At 39.5% G+C, this 16,087-nt stretch overlaps 2 protein-coding genes across 2 annotated transcripts; one reads left to right on the top strand and one right to left on the bottom strand.

Annotated features, from left to right (window-relative positions):
- Positions 1–4,722: 4,722 nt before the first annotated feature.
- Positions 4,723–7,032, top strand: LOC146627814 (uncharacterized). The gene is made up of 8 exons (XM_085359073.1): positions 4,723–4,962; positions 5,056–5,374; positions 5,461–5,858; positions 5,940–6,236; positions 6,318–6,494; positions 6,583–6,687; positions 6,780–6,871; positions 6,957–7,032. Exons 1-8 carry the CDS (start codon positions 4,825–4,827, stop codon positions 7,030–7,032), a joined length of 1,602 nt encoding a protein of 533 aa, XP_085215199.1. The 5' UTR covers positions 4,723–4,824.
- Positions 7,033–7,243: 211 nt separating this feature from the next.
- Positions 7,244–14,284, bottom strand: dnaja2b (DnaJ heat shock protein family (Hsp40) member A2b). Its single transcript, XM_085357379.1, has 9 exons — positions 14,154–14,284; positions 13,201–13,260; positions 12,631–12,857; positions 12,467–12,547; positions 12,218–12,351; positions 11,909–12,105; positions 11,620–11,764; positions 9,377–9,504; positions 7,244–9,289 (listed from the first exon to the last, which is right to left on the bottom strand). The coding sequence occupies exons 1-9, from the start codon at positions 14,229–14,231 to the stop codon at positions 9,101–9,103; spliced, it is 1,239 nt and encodes a 412-aa protein (XP_085213505.1). The 5' UTR covers positions 14,232–14,284; the 3' UTR covers positions 7,244–9,100.
- Between the last annotated feature and the right edge of the window lie 1,803 nt (positions 14,285–16,087).

Below are 16,087 nucleotides of genomic sequence, written 5' to 3' on the forward strand. Positions count from 1 at the left end.
CTGTGTTTGTTGGTTTTTATAAATATTGTAACACTGAATATTTATACTACTTAAAGATTTGTCATTTAATTCCATACCTAGTTTGTTTCACACATTTACTTTAACAGTATTAGCAATTATTTAAAGTTGTTTATCATGCAGGTTACATTTTTAGCACTGTGCAATGTCTGACTGTTCATACAGGAAGCCATATAATCTCAGGTAATCTTTTCCTTCTCCATTTTATAAATAAAAGTTTCACTAATATTTCTGTTGTTTCTTTTTCTGTGTTCAGAGACAAACTTCATGTTGATATTTAATCACCCATTTGGCAACACTGTCCTTTCTGCACACATTGTATTTATTTGAGTAGAGTGTATTTTAGTGAGTACACATCAGGTCAGCTACACATATGAAAATGTGTGAAATAGCTTTACAATTCAACAAATATGGTAAGCAGTTTTCAATAATAAATCAGCTTATTTCAGGGTGATTCTCAATGATCAACTGCTTATAGACCTAACTACCTCATTATTATTACCTTTATTTGACCAAGAAATCCCACTGAGGTCTCTCTTTTTTTTTTTAGGGAGAGCTGGCCAGACATGTTTACATTCACTTCTTTCTCTAAATTGTCCATGGTCCAGGGTGCTTTGTAAGAAAACACTGGTGTCCCTAGATATGTCATAACTTTAAGCAAATCAAAAAAAGAAACCGGCTCATATCCCTTTGTTTTCCTCTTAACAGTGATGTTTTTCTACAATAAGACAAAGAAACACAGCCACTTTACAACACTATAGTCTGTATATAAAAGTTGTATGTAGCCACCATGATATCATCTATTATTTTCTGGACTCTGGACAATTTGAAGTTTCAACAGGTGAAATGGTTAAGTGCTAAGCTATCAGATAACTAGTAAGCTTGTTAAACAAGATATATAAGGTATATGGGTTCATCACATGGAAGCAGATTCCTTTTAATTATTGATAATCATGCAAATAGTATAGCAGTATCATACAGATAAAATACTAGAATTCTACACAACAAAACTGGAGCATAAACTTTTGCAAACAGAGGTGAGACCCAGGCAACGCATACCTGTCAATCACAGCACCCACACCCCTACATTTAAGGCTTAATAAAACCCAAAATGGTTAGTTTTTTTTTTTTTTTAAGTTGATCCACCATACAGCTTTTGAAGAGAACAGAAGCCTAAATCACATACTAGGACTTTGTATGCCTTAAAAATAAAGTAAATAAATCATTTGACACCACAGACTTTAAAATAAAGACAACACAACACTAAAAGGCATGGAGCCACTGACTTTCACTACGTGTTAAATGTTACAGAGCACTACACTCAGGTGTAAAGCATCACGTGGTCATGTATCACCTTTCACTCTCTGACAGATACACTGTCACTTTTTGTTGCTGGTAAGCTGATCCAGCTGTTTCCCAGAGGACTGCCGTAACCATAGTAATATGCTGCATAATTTATCAACCTGAAAACATGGAGCAGGTAGGATACTTTGCTGTGGCTGTGTGAGAAATGCATTTGTTTTCCTTTTGTATGTACAAGGTTGAATTGAATGAACTGAAAATAAATGTAATTACAACCATGTGCTTTGCTTCAGGATTACATTGCTGGTCTTTACCAGTCTCTAGGTATGTCTGTTGGCGCAGAGTTTACCCCTGAGGATGTGAGTCTCCTTTACAGCAAAGTGTTTCATTTTTCTTCCAACATCACTGAAGCACATACAGCTATGAGGAAGGTACCAGCTCACACATAATTAGACACAAACACAAACAAACAAATAGTAACAGAATACTACAATGGGGCTGTTTGTGCTTCAGATTGCAGGAGGAGACAGTAGCTGGACCTGTATTGGTGAAAATGTTTTGGATGTTCTCTTAGAAATGGAAAGGGAAAGGGAAAAGAAGGAAATGGTACAATTTTTCTTCTTTAATATGATAATATCGTAGCTTAACTCCATAATCAAAATATTATTACTACTGCTCTTATAAATACTCTTATCTTCAGCTATACTGGGACCTCCTGCTACTAAATACTGGAAATCCCAATGCTTTTCATCACACGATGGATTCCCTGCTCCAGAATACAGACTTTAATACTTTCGAAAAGGCATACACCTCAGATTTAGGATCCCTACAGCAGGTTGGTACAGGTATGTACTTGCAGAACTGTACACTTTCTCCTGCATTAATGCAGTTCATTATTTGCCCTCTTTTGCTTTCCGCAGATCGGAAGATGGGGAGGGGGGAAAGAGTTCTCTGGGAAAAAGACATGTGTGAAAAGGCTCAAAAAAGCAGCCAGGCAGTACTGGGCTAGGTGAGCATCTTTTATTGAGGGTGAGAAGTTACTCAGTTTATAGCAAAATGTGTTATTTTAATATTAAATTTGTACATGTATTGATTTTTATTGTGTGTATGTATGAACCACATAGTACACCGTTGTTAGACTTACAGCCACATCACCCAGATTACTGTGTTGCATGTGTGAAAAGCCAAAGATTAAAGAACCTAAAAGGAGCAAAATTCGTAACTGCTTTTTCTTTAATACCCTAGTCCTTGTGGCAAATCTGTGCATTATTCAATAATATTAAATTGTGGTTTGCATGTAGCACATCAAATCGCTAAAGCAAGTAGAAAACAACTCGGTGACTGCAGCTTAACTGGGTGTACTGATGTGAGCAACAATTGTATTGCCAGTTAACACAGCTTTTTACTAAGGAGGATGTTTTATCTTTCAGAGGTTATTCAATATTACTTAACCTGAGTATTAAGGAGCAACTGAGCATTTCAGAGATATACAGTTTTCTAATATTACAAACCACCCCTTTATAGTGAAGTGCTTACTTGCAATAGCTATGTTGTTAATGTGTCTGCTTCTACTAAGATTGGCATCACAGGGTGTGTGGAGCATACTGCCCTCTACATGGCAGAACCAAAGTCAAAGGATTACAGGCCAGGCGTGGGGCCATGTCTCCTTGTCAGACGTCCTCCTCTTGGTGGATGTCAAGTATGATGTGGTCACTCAATTGCTGTATACAGAAATGCTTCAGGAGCACCATAGTAAGGAAATGTTCCTCTACACTGTCACCTAAGTACACCTTAATCACAATGAAGGAGTCTGCTTTGGATGCTTCATGTTTCTGTCATTACTTCTTTGTTGATCCACAGCTAAGAGCGTCTGGGAGATGATGCCGACATGGCAACAGCATCAGGAAGTAGAACAGTTGGAGGATCGTGCAGATGAAGCTTTGGCATCTGTTGATATGCTCAGCTTAGCTGAGCTGCCAGGAGCTTTCAGGATGTACAAGTAACACACATAGATCATGTTTTTGCTACTTTGCTTGAGTGTTTGAACTTGGCTACACTGCCACTGGTCGGGGATATAAGGAGTCAGTGTGTTATCCAAAAACTAAAAAAGGATGTGCATAAACAACTTTGTTAAATAGCACACGTAACGGCAAAGAAAATGGTTTATCAAAACAGATGGGTTAATTTGTAGATCCATCAATTTTCCTGACTGCTTATTTAACTAAAGGGTTGAAAAGGGATAGATCCCATCTCAGGTGGCATAGGCCAACAGGCAGGATACACTTTGGACAAGTTCAGCACAGGGAGAACAAAAAGCGACAGACGATTCACACTCACATTCATACGTACTGGCACTTTAGGGTCTACTATTAAGATGGCATTCATATATTTGTATTATGTCTGTATTATGGATGGAAAGCATTTAGTTTGATTCATGTTAAGCCAAAGCACCATGGTAAAGCTTATTTCCCTTCAGGGCCTGTATGAGTGCATCTTTTAGAAGTTGTCCTGAGCAGTCCTGGTCTGCCGTTTCTCTTCTGAATGAGTTGCACAAATTTTGTCAACAAGAACATGATGCACTTACAGTCCTGCATGAGAGGTAAATTATTTCAAGTAGTTTCATACATTTGACTTAAGAGAGTTTTTTGGGGGGAAATACCACCATGAAACCCTGAGAGGGAAAGGGTTGATTCATCAATCTTTTATCTTCCAGGCTCCATGGGGAGAGCCTGAAACTGTTGTGTCTGTACGTCAGGTTGGCAACTATTAGAGCTCAGAGAGAGAAACTTTCCTATACAGCTCTTCTGGCTGCTCACCAGTCCTGGGAGACATGGTGAGCCAAAACAACACTCAGAGTATACAACAGTTTGTATTCACAATCATCAAGTTTTCATATCCTTTGTGTACTGTCTGTCCATTCAGGCCACATGTTAACGGTCCACGTAGAGCAGAGCAGGCCTCCTTGTGGCTACATGGAAAAGCACAAGAGAAAGAGTATGACTTTGAGACAATAGAGCAGGTATTACAAATCAGACTGTGGACAGCAAACTCCTGTTATAATATTGCTCTCAGATTATATACATGATCTTTTTTAGTGGGTTAACATTACTTTTATAAGTAATAGAGCTACATTTTTGGTCCACTTATAGCAGTCAGTGCTGCAGCTGCTGGTGCTGACTCAAGAGGAGGAGAGGAAGCAACTTATCACATTAATACATGGAATCTCCATAAAGGATGTGCAGGCACCAGCATTCACAGTGCCTCCAAAATATGGTAATAAATAGTTTTATTTTTCCCAGCAGAATTTATTTAGAATTTACTTCTTTTTGATTTCCATCATTTCTCCACTTCATTATCTTCTTTCCTGTTTCCTCGACAGACAATCATCATCAAGTTCCTTTGAGGAATGGCTGTATTAAAAGGCTGCATCAAATTCATGCTTGGTTGCAGGCACACAGTGGTACTCAGAGCCCTCTACAGCAAACTAACCCTGAACCACAACCGATGGCCCAGCTCAAAGTGCAGGCCTACAGAGAATGGTCCCAACTTCTCCTGGAAGACTGTGCCCTGCTTCTTCTAACCCATCTAACAGAACTTCAGGAAGTCCAAGCTTCTGCTTTACTGCAAGCGATGATGGATGGGGTGAGTCGAGGCAATCACAACATACAAGTCAAAGCAAGAAAACCTACAAAAGGCTGTAATGTTAATAGTGGTGCATCTTGTCTCTTTGTTTAGAATGCACAGCTTCTCCAGGCTTTGCAGGATAAATATAAATCTGAATTTCAAGCTCAGTGCTTTAGCAACCTGCTCCACCTCCTGATCTCAGATGCTCCCCTTAGTTCAGGCTCTATGTTAAATCCTTATCCAAACTTTACTGAAACCAGCAGCAGCAAGCAAATCATAGTTCAGTCCTCTTACACTGGACAGGCAGAAGTCCAAAACATGAGTGGGGGATCAGCTGAAGCTGAGACGGTTGATTCAAGCAAAAGCAGCAACGGTGTAGTGAATGAAGTCCAAAATGCGGATGGGACTTACAAACACGATTTCTGTTCAGGTATTAAAAACATTTAATAACTAATTATCCTAATAAAATAACATTTTCCTAAAACTGTGGGAATAATATGCTTTGAACTCCAACAGGTTGTGGAGCAGTCATGGAGGACCTGCCCTACTTGGAGATCCTGTGTGTGTCAGATGCTCGTGAGGGTCTTGCTGCAGATGGAGGAGCCAAAGAGGAAGCAGAGGGCAGTGAATTAAAGAGCCCCCAGAGCTGTGAGAAACAGGGCTCTTTAATCACCCTCGCCTGGAGCAAACCACCAGAGGATGACATAGACAGCGCAGCAGAGCCTGCAGATGGGTGTACAGGACAGATTCAGGATGGTGCAAGAAGTCTGAAGACGCAAGCACGGCCTACACAATGTGATGTGTCAGATCAAGAGAGAGGTGGAGAAGAGCTGAAACCTACTGGGTTGAAGTCTGGTACTCCAGATCACTGTGACACACAGTCTGCAAACCAGCAGTGCAGCACAGTAGAAGAGGTACTTCATAAGAGTGTAGCAGAACGTAATTCACTGTGACTGTCACTGAACTCATGTGTTCACTTTCTGAATTCTTATTAGCTGGCCTTCAGTAACAGACAAACAGCCGATCAACCAAATGAAGGAGAAGCTGTATTTGAATGTGGCTTACAAACACATGCTTTGGTGGCAGAGAGCAAGGAAGCCGCACAGCCACACCCTATGGCTGATTCCTCTGAAGCTAACCCACATGCAGACGACTTCTGCTATGGGACATGCAAGGACATAACTAATGCTGACAGGGTTGTGACTGAGGTGGAAACAGAGTCCAAGCAGTGGGACATGACAGACCCTGAACTTGATTGCTATAAGGAGCAGAAATACTGTCCAGAAGAAACAGTAAGAGTACTCTTGACATATTCTGGTTAGATCGGTTCTCATTTAAAACATACAACCAGCTATTTTCCCACCATGTTCCAGGTAGACTATAGCCTGTCAGAGTGTAAGGCAAAGAAGGAAGCTTCTCTGATGGAGAGAGAACGAGTGAGCGAACCGGTGTCTGCAATGGAGAGAGAGAGGACAATGCGCAACCTAGTGGACATGCAAAGAAAAGTTGAACAAAGGCAACAGAGAGACAGAGAGAGGCAACTGCTCAGGGTGAGACAAGGTGTAGAGAGGGACACTGCATGCTCATGACTCAGAAATGAAAGCAGAATTGATGTTACATTGTTAGCATGTCTTTCAGGTTCAGGAGCGCCTGTCAATCATCCAGAACAGAAAGGCAGAGGAAGACCTGCTTGGCCTGAAACACACAGACAGGATAAAGCACCTTACTCAAGATCTACCACTGGTAACTACATATTGAGGAACTGTATACTTAAAAAAACCCTCAAAAACAATGAATTAGCATGCTATCTTATCATCATATTGTCTACTTTTTAGGAAGATAAGAACAAGCAGAAGACTGTTGTGAAAGAGCGTCTGGAGCAACTCAGAAGAGAGCGCTCTTATGTCATGCAGTCTAAAAGAGATAGGTAAATGACACCCTCTTGAATCTGCCAGTCAACACCAAATTAATATTGACCGCATTTATTTCAACACTATTTTTTAATCCTTTAGAAATACCACAGGGTTTAAAGAACTCCTGGGTCCAGTTGCCCTCCAGAGCAGAGACACGGAGGATGCAGAAGACTGAGTCACAACACAGTCACAAAAATACCAACAAATGTACGCTTTTCTTATTTTGAATATATTGAGGCACCAATTGTCTAATGTGTTTAGGTTTAATGGTGCAGATTTTCTATCAGCAGTATTTCCTTTTGTTCGGGGTTGTAACAAAACTTATACAGAATGCTCAGAAACCAGTACAGGTTGTACATATGAAAACAGAACAGCTCAATGAACTTGCAGTCATTTATTGTACAGTTTAATCATAATCTCGACAACCATAAGCATCAACAATAATGTAATTTACCAATGACCCTTGTGTACAGACTATCCCGTGGGCTAAATTAAATACACAATGAGTCACAGAGGTGCGTGATAACGGTCTACAGTGGCTCCATTAACTTCTCTTCATCTGAACATAACATTTATTACCATTATGTAAGAAAAAAAGTTGTGGCTAAAGAAAGACACTGCTGTTGACTCTGAATGCACCTGTGGAGTAGGACTGTATTTATTTACAGGTATATGGGGGTGGGACTCTTATAACATGTTGAGGGACAAAGGTTTGGCTAACAAGAATAGGGAGATATGTATAACATAGAGGGTTTGGTGCAGGCTCAGTGGTTTTCCTGCAAGCCAGGAGAACTTCTCAGTCCTGGTGAGAATAAAACTGTCCATGTGGGGAAGATTCTCAGCAAATAAACATTTTTTCTCCTTCCCTAACTTTATATAATATCCACTCGCACTGCAGTCCAATATAAAGCAGGAATACCTACCACCCTAATAAGCCGGAACATTCCACAGCAGCTCCCACACACTGAGCCACTGCATAACACACATACAAGTAGTATACAAGTTTGACCTCCACTCAAATGAACACAAAACTTCAAGTTCAGAGGTCTCAAACACACTAACCCCCCGCTTCAGACATGCAATTGTTTCCATTAATCAACTGAACTTGTCGGCTTCATGTCTGAACATTGATCGTCTCTCTTCAATAATGGCAAGACTGTGAATGTGCATGTGTCTTGAATCAGTAACGACTATAATTTGAAGAGTTGTATATGATGCTTTTTTCCTGATCCAGAAGAGAAATGTTTGTCCCTGGGTGGATGTGTTAGGGGAAGGGTACAGCTCTCCAAGGAGCACCATGCAGTACAAATACAGAACCTGCCCCTTTTTACACTATTGGAGAGAACTAAACATTCGAAAATTTACTTGTCTTCAATTAAAGAACCTTAACTAAAGTGCTATACATCTGCACAGCATAATTTTCTCACTTTAAAGATTAATGAATGTTATCTCTGTCTGAATGTCTGAAAAGGGGCTTATCATTCACACCTACATAGACAAAAACAGCTTACATATGAGAAAAAAACAAAACAAAAAACAAATGTGCCTGGCAGGCAGGTAACTTTAGTCAGGCCTTTAATATGTGTGTGTGGCAGCTAGGAACTGAACAGAACCAGCAAATCCCATTTTCAAAATATGACACGTATAATCAGGTTAGCGCTGATGGGAGCAGGGCACTTTAATAGTGGTGACACACTGAAATCGAAACACCTGTGGTGCCAGATGTTTATGTAATGTCTGGACCCTAGTTTTACACGGGCAAGCTCTTTAGCAAACGGCAGCATGCGCTTGTGTGTAAAAGATTTTAAACTATATTTTTTACAAGACAGTCAACAAAAATTGAATTTTATACATTACCTTTCATTATAGGAAAGACGAGTCTAAACATTTAGGATGAAAACAAAGGGATCTAAATCATGTTAATTCAATAAACCTCTGAAAATGGGGCCACCTTCCTGCTGCTGGCTTTGAAGAGCACTACTGCTCATAAACATAAAATGATCATAACACATCCAGGATCACTGTCTTATGGGCACCATGGAGCTGAACGAAGGGGGGGGAATTTTGTGTGAGACTAAAAAACAAAAAACAAAAAAGAAATTATATATATATATATATATATATTCTCTTTTTCATGTGAGTCTTGAGAGGAGGAAAATGTATGAGTCGCAAATCTTGAATGGTGTTAGCAATGGGACTTTTGTGTTTTTATGCTTCTATGTGTGTGCAAGTCTGTAGTCTTTCTATTGGTGTGCGCACTGCACTCCTGGGCCATGATGACCGCCTTCCTCATCAGAACTATCATTGTAGGCCTCTCTCCTGGCTCCGCTTCCTGAACCTTGACTTCTGTCAAAATCTGTTAGGTCAACTTCCTCGGCATCTGCTGCAATAACGGGAGTCTCCGCACGGGCAGGCAGCAAGCACTCGAGTTCCTGAAAGAAGACAAACATCCATCACGACATTGTATTCACTCTAACATTTTGCGAGTTGTGATTTTTGTTTTCTCTATTGCAACTCACATTCAGCTTTTCAGGGTTAATCCAATTGTTTTCAGGGAACTGGACCTCAAACTTAATGTAAAGATCTCCCTTCTCAAATGGATTTCTGTACTGAGGCATCCCCTCTCCTTTCACCACTCGAATGCAGCCTGCCACAAACACACAAAGGAGAAACGGCACACAGATTCAACAACAATTGTACACTAGAGTGCGAGGTCTATGTGCTCTCCAACAGAGTCTAAATATAAGATGGATCTAGCCACAGTGATATCATCCACTGACATCATCTCTCGCACTGAGCATTATCACAGTTGCTGTGTTAGTGAGGTATTGATCCGACAGTGAAACCAGGGGACACAGTAAACCCTAGGGACTTGTCAACCACAAGGTAGGCTTGCCCTAAACCATACTGTGATTTATGGTCCTTTCAAATCTGATAGGTAGGGGTGCAACGATACACAAAATTCACGGTTCGGTTCGATACTTTGGTGTCACGGTTCGATATTTTTTCGATACAAAAAAATGTTCATGCTTTTTTAATTTGTCATTTATTAAAATTATAAATATATATTTGAACTCAAACGTACAGTTTTTTAATTTAATGTTGCTGAAACAACAAAGGGATAAAATAATAAATCTGATCGAGAAATCACTCATCTTTGGAAAAGAGAGTTTATTACAGAGAAATGGCTCTTTCCAAAATAAAAGCTATACTATACGCTTCTTCTGGGCTATATTCTCAGCAGCATATTAAACATATCAGGTCCCCATAAGGAGAATCACGTGCTAACGGCTGTCTAAATGACTCGGGTAAAGTTTGTAGCATGTGTGCTTGTTGTTTTTGTCTGCTTCCACTTGTCTTTGCACTATGGTGATGTCGGCGTAAATGTGCAGTCATATTCATTTTGTTCCCACTAGTGCTGTCAGCGTTAATCTAAGATAACCTTTATTAGGTTAATCTGAAATGACGTTAACGCCACAACACGGCAAATCTCCGTTAATGAGCAAACTGCGCTAACGCAGTAGTTCCCACCCATGTAATTGAGCATTGCGTGGCACATCCGACATACTGTTTTACTTTTGTCCATGACGCGCTTGCCTTCAGGGTCATACTTCACATGAAGACCAAAATAGTTCCAAAGGCCAGATCTGAATGAGGGTGGGGGAGGTTCAATTTGCCATGTTGTAACGAGCTTAGCTTCTGTCTTGCTAGCTTGCGCTGCACTCAGTGGATCTGCGCTCGACAGTGCAGCCTAGGCGGAGTAGTCGAACGCAGATCCACTGAGCTGTCAACACAGACAGCATCGTCAGAAGAAAAGTTGATAAAATAAATTAAAAATTTTGCATTGTTCGATACATATGCGTACCAAACGGAAAGCACTGTATCGAACAGTTCAATATCGATACGAGTATCGTTGCACCCCTACTGATAGGGTCTAATATTTTCACATTTAAAATTTTTTAAAAATAATGAATGGTTAAAAGTAAGATTTGAAACTAGAGACACCAAAAGAAAACCCAAAACAAAACAACTTTATCACAAATTTCATAGCTCAACTTCGCTAATTGGTTGATTTCCTAATATAAACAGGCTTCTTTTTGGGAACAAGTGACGTCGCCCCCTGCTGCCCATTAGACAAAATTAGTTATACTATACATCAGCATTTCGACTTTTCTGACATGGAAGCTACATCTATCTTTTATATACAGCCTGTGGTTTCCATATTTATTCTGAACCTGGAATTTATAATATAATATAATATAAACTATGGTGCAAGTTGTCAAAATTGTCATGCAAACGATATTTTAAGACTTAGATTATACATGTGTCTGTGCTTATCATACATGCTAATGCCACAGTTTTAACTCAAATGCAGTTTTATAGTTACATGTTTATTTAGAAAACTAGTGTTAGATTTTACATTGTTAAGTTTGAAATGTCCCAAAAAAGTATATGTATTCTCAACAACTTGAAACAATGACAGCTTTTTCACAAGACAGTTAATTATATAGCACAACCTTGAGAAATTACCAGAAAATTCTACAACACCAAGGTGACTTGTTAAAACAATCTAATTTTGTTTTCAATTTGGTTCACATTAGATGTTTATATTCTCTCTTTTATGCTGTCCTAAAAATAAATGCTGGCACCAACACTTGCAGTAAAACATAAGTATTCATCCAATAAATTTCCTTCTGTCCAACCAAAAAAGAAAGAATGTCATAACAGAAAAAATAAATTAAAGTAAAGGGAAGATGTTTACCTGGCTCAATGACCTTTCCAGGTGGGTATTTAACAAGCAACTGACGTCCGTCGAGGTGTGTGACTGTGAACTGGAAGCCGCACAGAGCCTCAACCAGGCCGATACGATGAACCATGTGAAGATCGCTGCCATCACGGCGGAAATCCTATTTGAGATATAAAACCCATATTTGTTGCTTAGGTTCATTACATCAAATCGCTTGGATAAATGTAGACTTTATTCATTATCCAAGTTATTCTATTATTAAAAACAGTTTTGTAATCAATAGGAGCTGTCTGTTTTGGGGTACCTCATGTTCTTTCTCTTGCAGCACCAGAACTATATCTCCTGGTTCCATGCCTGGTGCTTGGTCAGCTTCTCCAGTGAATGTGATCTTCTGTCCATGTCTCATGCCTTTGTCCACGTGAACTTCAAGAACCTTAGTCTCCTTACAGACTTTATGACCCTCACACTTTCTGCAGCGGTCCTTTTCATTTATCACTTCACCTGGACAACAACCACACACACAGAATAGAAGACCTCAGAGAGCTGTTTTGCTGCGGTTTGTACATTAACTTTGTTTTTAATGTCAGTTTGCAGGTGTGTGGGGATACATTACCCTCCCCATTGCAATCTGTGCAGACTGACTGCATCTGCTGAACCATTCCTGGGGCCAGCTGTCTAATCATGATTCTCATGCCCCGTCCTCTGCATGCTACACACTTCTGCACAGCTCCTGCCTTACCACCCTGACTAAAAGCCAACAGTAAAGTATCAGCATTATTATCCATTTAGAGCAACTGCAAATCATTCATCAGACAGCCTTAAAACTACAAATCAATATAATTTTAACAAAAAGGAAACTCACCCATTACAGGCACTACACAGCACATTCTTACTGAGCTGCAGTTTTGTGGTTTTACCATTGTACAAGTCTTCAAGAGAAACCCTGTAACAACACGATTTGTAAGTACACATACTGCATTACATATGCACCATCCACTGAAGCATCCATCAAACAACAACACTTACTTCAGCGGGTGTACCATATCATCTCCTCTCCTCCTGCCTCCATTGCGTCCTCTTCCTTGTCCCCCCATGAACCCAAACAGTCCTCCACCAAAAATGTGAGAGAAGATATCCTCCATGCCAGGTCCTCCTCCTCCTCCCTCCCGTAAGCCTTGCTCTCCATAGCGGTCATAAAGCTCCTTTTTTTCTGGGTTTGTCAATACCTCATATGCAAAACTTATCTCTTTAAACTGGAAAATGAACAAAGCACAATCAGACAGGTTGAACTGGTGCATGAAGAAAATAAATTCAGTGCACCTCAACAACAGTTCCCTTTTACAAAGCACAAAGGACTTAAAAGAGGCTTTAAGATTTGAGTCATAGAGAAATAAATATATTTTTAAAAAGCATTCTTCTCTAGTGGAAAGCCTGTGTCACATTTTGTACTCTAATCTGTGCCTAGGAGTAATCCTCAAAGCACTGGGCTATGTGATCATTATAAATGGAGGCGACATCATTTCTGCATGCCCAATTGTTGATCAACTGAGCATCCTTTGGTGCTGTTGCTAACACTACTGTTTTGGTGCATCATACCTTGTCTCCAGCTTCAGGGTTCTTGTCAGGGTGGTACTCTTTGGCCAATTTGCGGTAGGCCTGTAATAAACCAAAAAAAAATAAAAAAATATCAGCGTGAAGAAAGCTGGGTCACAGACCTAAGCTCATGTGCCTGTAGCAAGACGCTTCAATTAGCTTGCTGTCTAAAACAACAGGATATAGTCAAGATCATGGTTGCATGTAACATGTCAGAAACTCAACAACACTGCTTCCAAATAGTCAGCTTTTGACTTGCCAGCGTTATTTTGAATCCCGATAGACGGAAATACAAGGTCTTTATTACGAGACAAAAATAAGATGAATACACAAGCTGTATAAGTTGTGTTATGTCGGGTTTTGCAGAGGACGCAGCAGTTGTCAAATATGAGCCATTAGCATCTGCTTGATGTTTGAATGGATTTTAAAGGGAATAACGCCTGGACGTTGGCTAATGTAGCTGCACGAATGGTGGCATGAACGTTAGCTTGTGACCATCACACACGTTGTTTATAGCGTTGCCTAACATCAATACTGATAAGCATGATCAAGTATTACACTGGGGTTGGCAGTTTATTAAGCTAAGTGTCTCGTTTAGCGAGTGTTGTTTCGTTACTGAGTTGGTGGGGACTATTTGCTGGAATTTAGCATTAGTAGCCGGCAAGCTATCACACTCGTGTTTACCAGTGTTATCTCTGTTTTCAAAGAGACTAACTTCATCCTTATCACGTATTTAGAAACACTTATAAGCAATCATTTAATGCCAATGTGTCGCTTAAATTATGTTTAAAAGTCCGGTGATGTATCCCGCTGTTATCCAGCTCATTTTACTGGCTAAGCTAGCTAAACATCCATTAGCTTGTTTGTAGGCCACATTTGCTCTGGTGACCTCTCTTCCTCTTTTTTCAATTTTGTTTGAACTCCAAGACATTCATTTCACTGTAGCATTTACGTACCTTTTTAAGTTCATTTTCAGACGCAGACGGCGAAACTCCGAGGATGTCGTACAATTTAGTATCCACAACGCCCGACATGACGCTAACCGGCAACTACAGAGAGACCTTCTCCGGAGGAGGTTCAGCTGTGCGACGATACGCGGATCTACCGGCTGGGACTGTCCGGACTTTTGCCAGAAGCAGCACAGACAAACACCCCATGACAAAAAGATGCTGAAACATGGCACATACTTATTATTCCAAAACAAATACATTTTCGTTTAATTTGTATGATATACGTGTAATTAATGACCGATTTTGTGTGTGTTTACAAAAAAAAAATACATTAGGGACTGTGTTAATCTGTTACAAAACATTGTTTAAAGCATGAAAGTCACACTTTCCACATTGGTAATCTGGTTAAAAATATGTCCCAGAAGATACATTTTCCGGACTTATTATATGTTATGGTTATTTTCTTTTAGAACTTTGAGTGTACCATAATACCACCACGCTCAACAGCTCTAAGCCTTGCAGTCTTTATTTAAGCTGAGCCTATGCTTAATAGCTGTTAGGCTGACACAACATAAATGTAATTTTAACAAGATCACTGATCAAATATCAGTCAGTGTGAAGATTTTCCATCCTTTCATGCATTTTCTTCTGCTTTTACTAGACTTAAATCTTAATAACTACAAGTGGCTCTAAGCCTGATAACGTTTTCTTCTTCTTCTTTTAAAAAAGAAGCCAGTAAACAAACAACGAAAGTCCAGACTATATATACAAGAAACCACGAGCAAAAAGAACTTATGGAGCATACTGCACAAAGGAACCGAAAACATGAGCTTTGGCACAGGAATGACTACCTGCACAACACAAGAAGGAAACCATAACACATGCTGACCAAGTACTCTTGCATTTGACACAATGCAGACTATCCCTCTCCTTTCTTCTGTATATTTATCTCATTCTATATGCACACATAAACCAGTCCATGCAATGGTATGATAAATATAAAAGAAACTGAGTTACTAGACAGATTGGTGTGCAGCATATTTCCTCAACCGTGGCTTTTAAATTGCCTTAAGAGCAGAATAAAGAAAGCTTGTATGAGAGTAACTCGTTCATTCATAATAAACTAAAGCAAAACTAAACATTTTTCAGCAATAAAACCTAAACTGAAACAAGCATACTGAAACAAGTGACTCCACCCTGTGATACAGCTCCACGGTGCAGCTTAAGACAAAATATAATTAATGAATATTCAGACCCGTAACCCTACACAGTGGGAATTCATGTGCAGGTAGAACAGGGACATGTTCAGGTGTGAGTTTTCGTAAAAAAATCAAGCCGGTGTTGTGCCAAAAAGTGATTGTCTGCCAAAACCTGATTTCCAGTGTTTCTGTGTATTTTTTTATGCGTGATATCTTTACGTATGTTCGTAAATAGACTTCGGTGAACAGGGGATACAAAGGGGTTACATAAAGAATTAAAAAATTATCTGTTTTTTAAGTATCTTTACAACTTGTACTTACATTATAACCAATCCGGTCCTTTATCCCCACTTAAAATATTTTTACAGAACTATTGTAATATTTGCTGCCATTTCTGCTGTCCTGTTGGGCAACTTACTCTTACAAAATACATTTTTAATGTTAATGAGATTTTTTTTACTGCATAAATAAAGGTTATATAAAAGTCGCTGCCAAAAACTGATTGCGGCTTGTATCTTGTTACACGAATGTTGTTTGTGGCTCAAGATGACTTTGTGTCATCCATAAGGGATGCATTTGACATATGTTTAACATATTATAGCCCAACAAGTTACTTATAGCACTTTAAATATGAGCAATCGCTTTTTGGCAAATACCGGAAATCACTTTTTGGCAGACAATCACTTTTTGGCACAACACCGGAAAAGACAGTCCCTGCACTTGTCGCTTACTTTACGTGCA

Source organism: Diplotaxodon limnothrissa, linkage group LG7 (assembly GCF_057381915.1).
Source record: "Diplotaxodon limnothrissa isolate DT_005_m linkage group LG7, D_limnothrissa_male_GT1.1, whole genome shotgun sequence".
Taxonomy (NCBI): Eukaryota; Metazoa; Chordata; class Actinopteri; order Cichliformes; family Cichlidae; genus Diplotaxodon; species Diplotaxodon limnothrissa.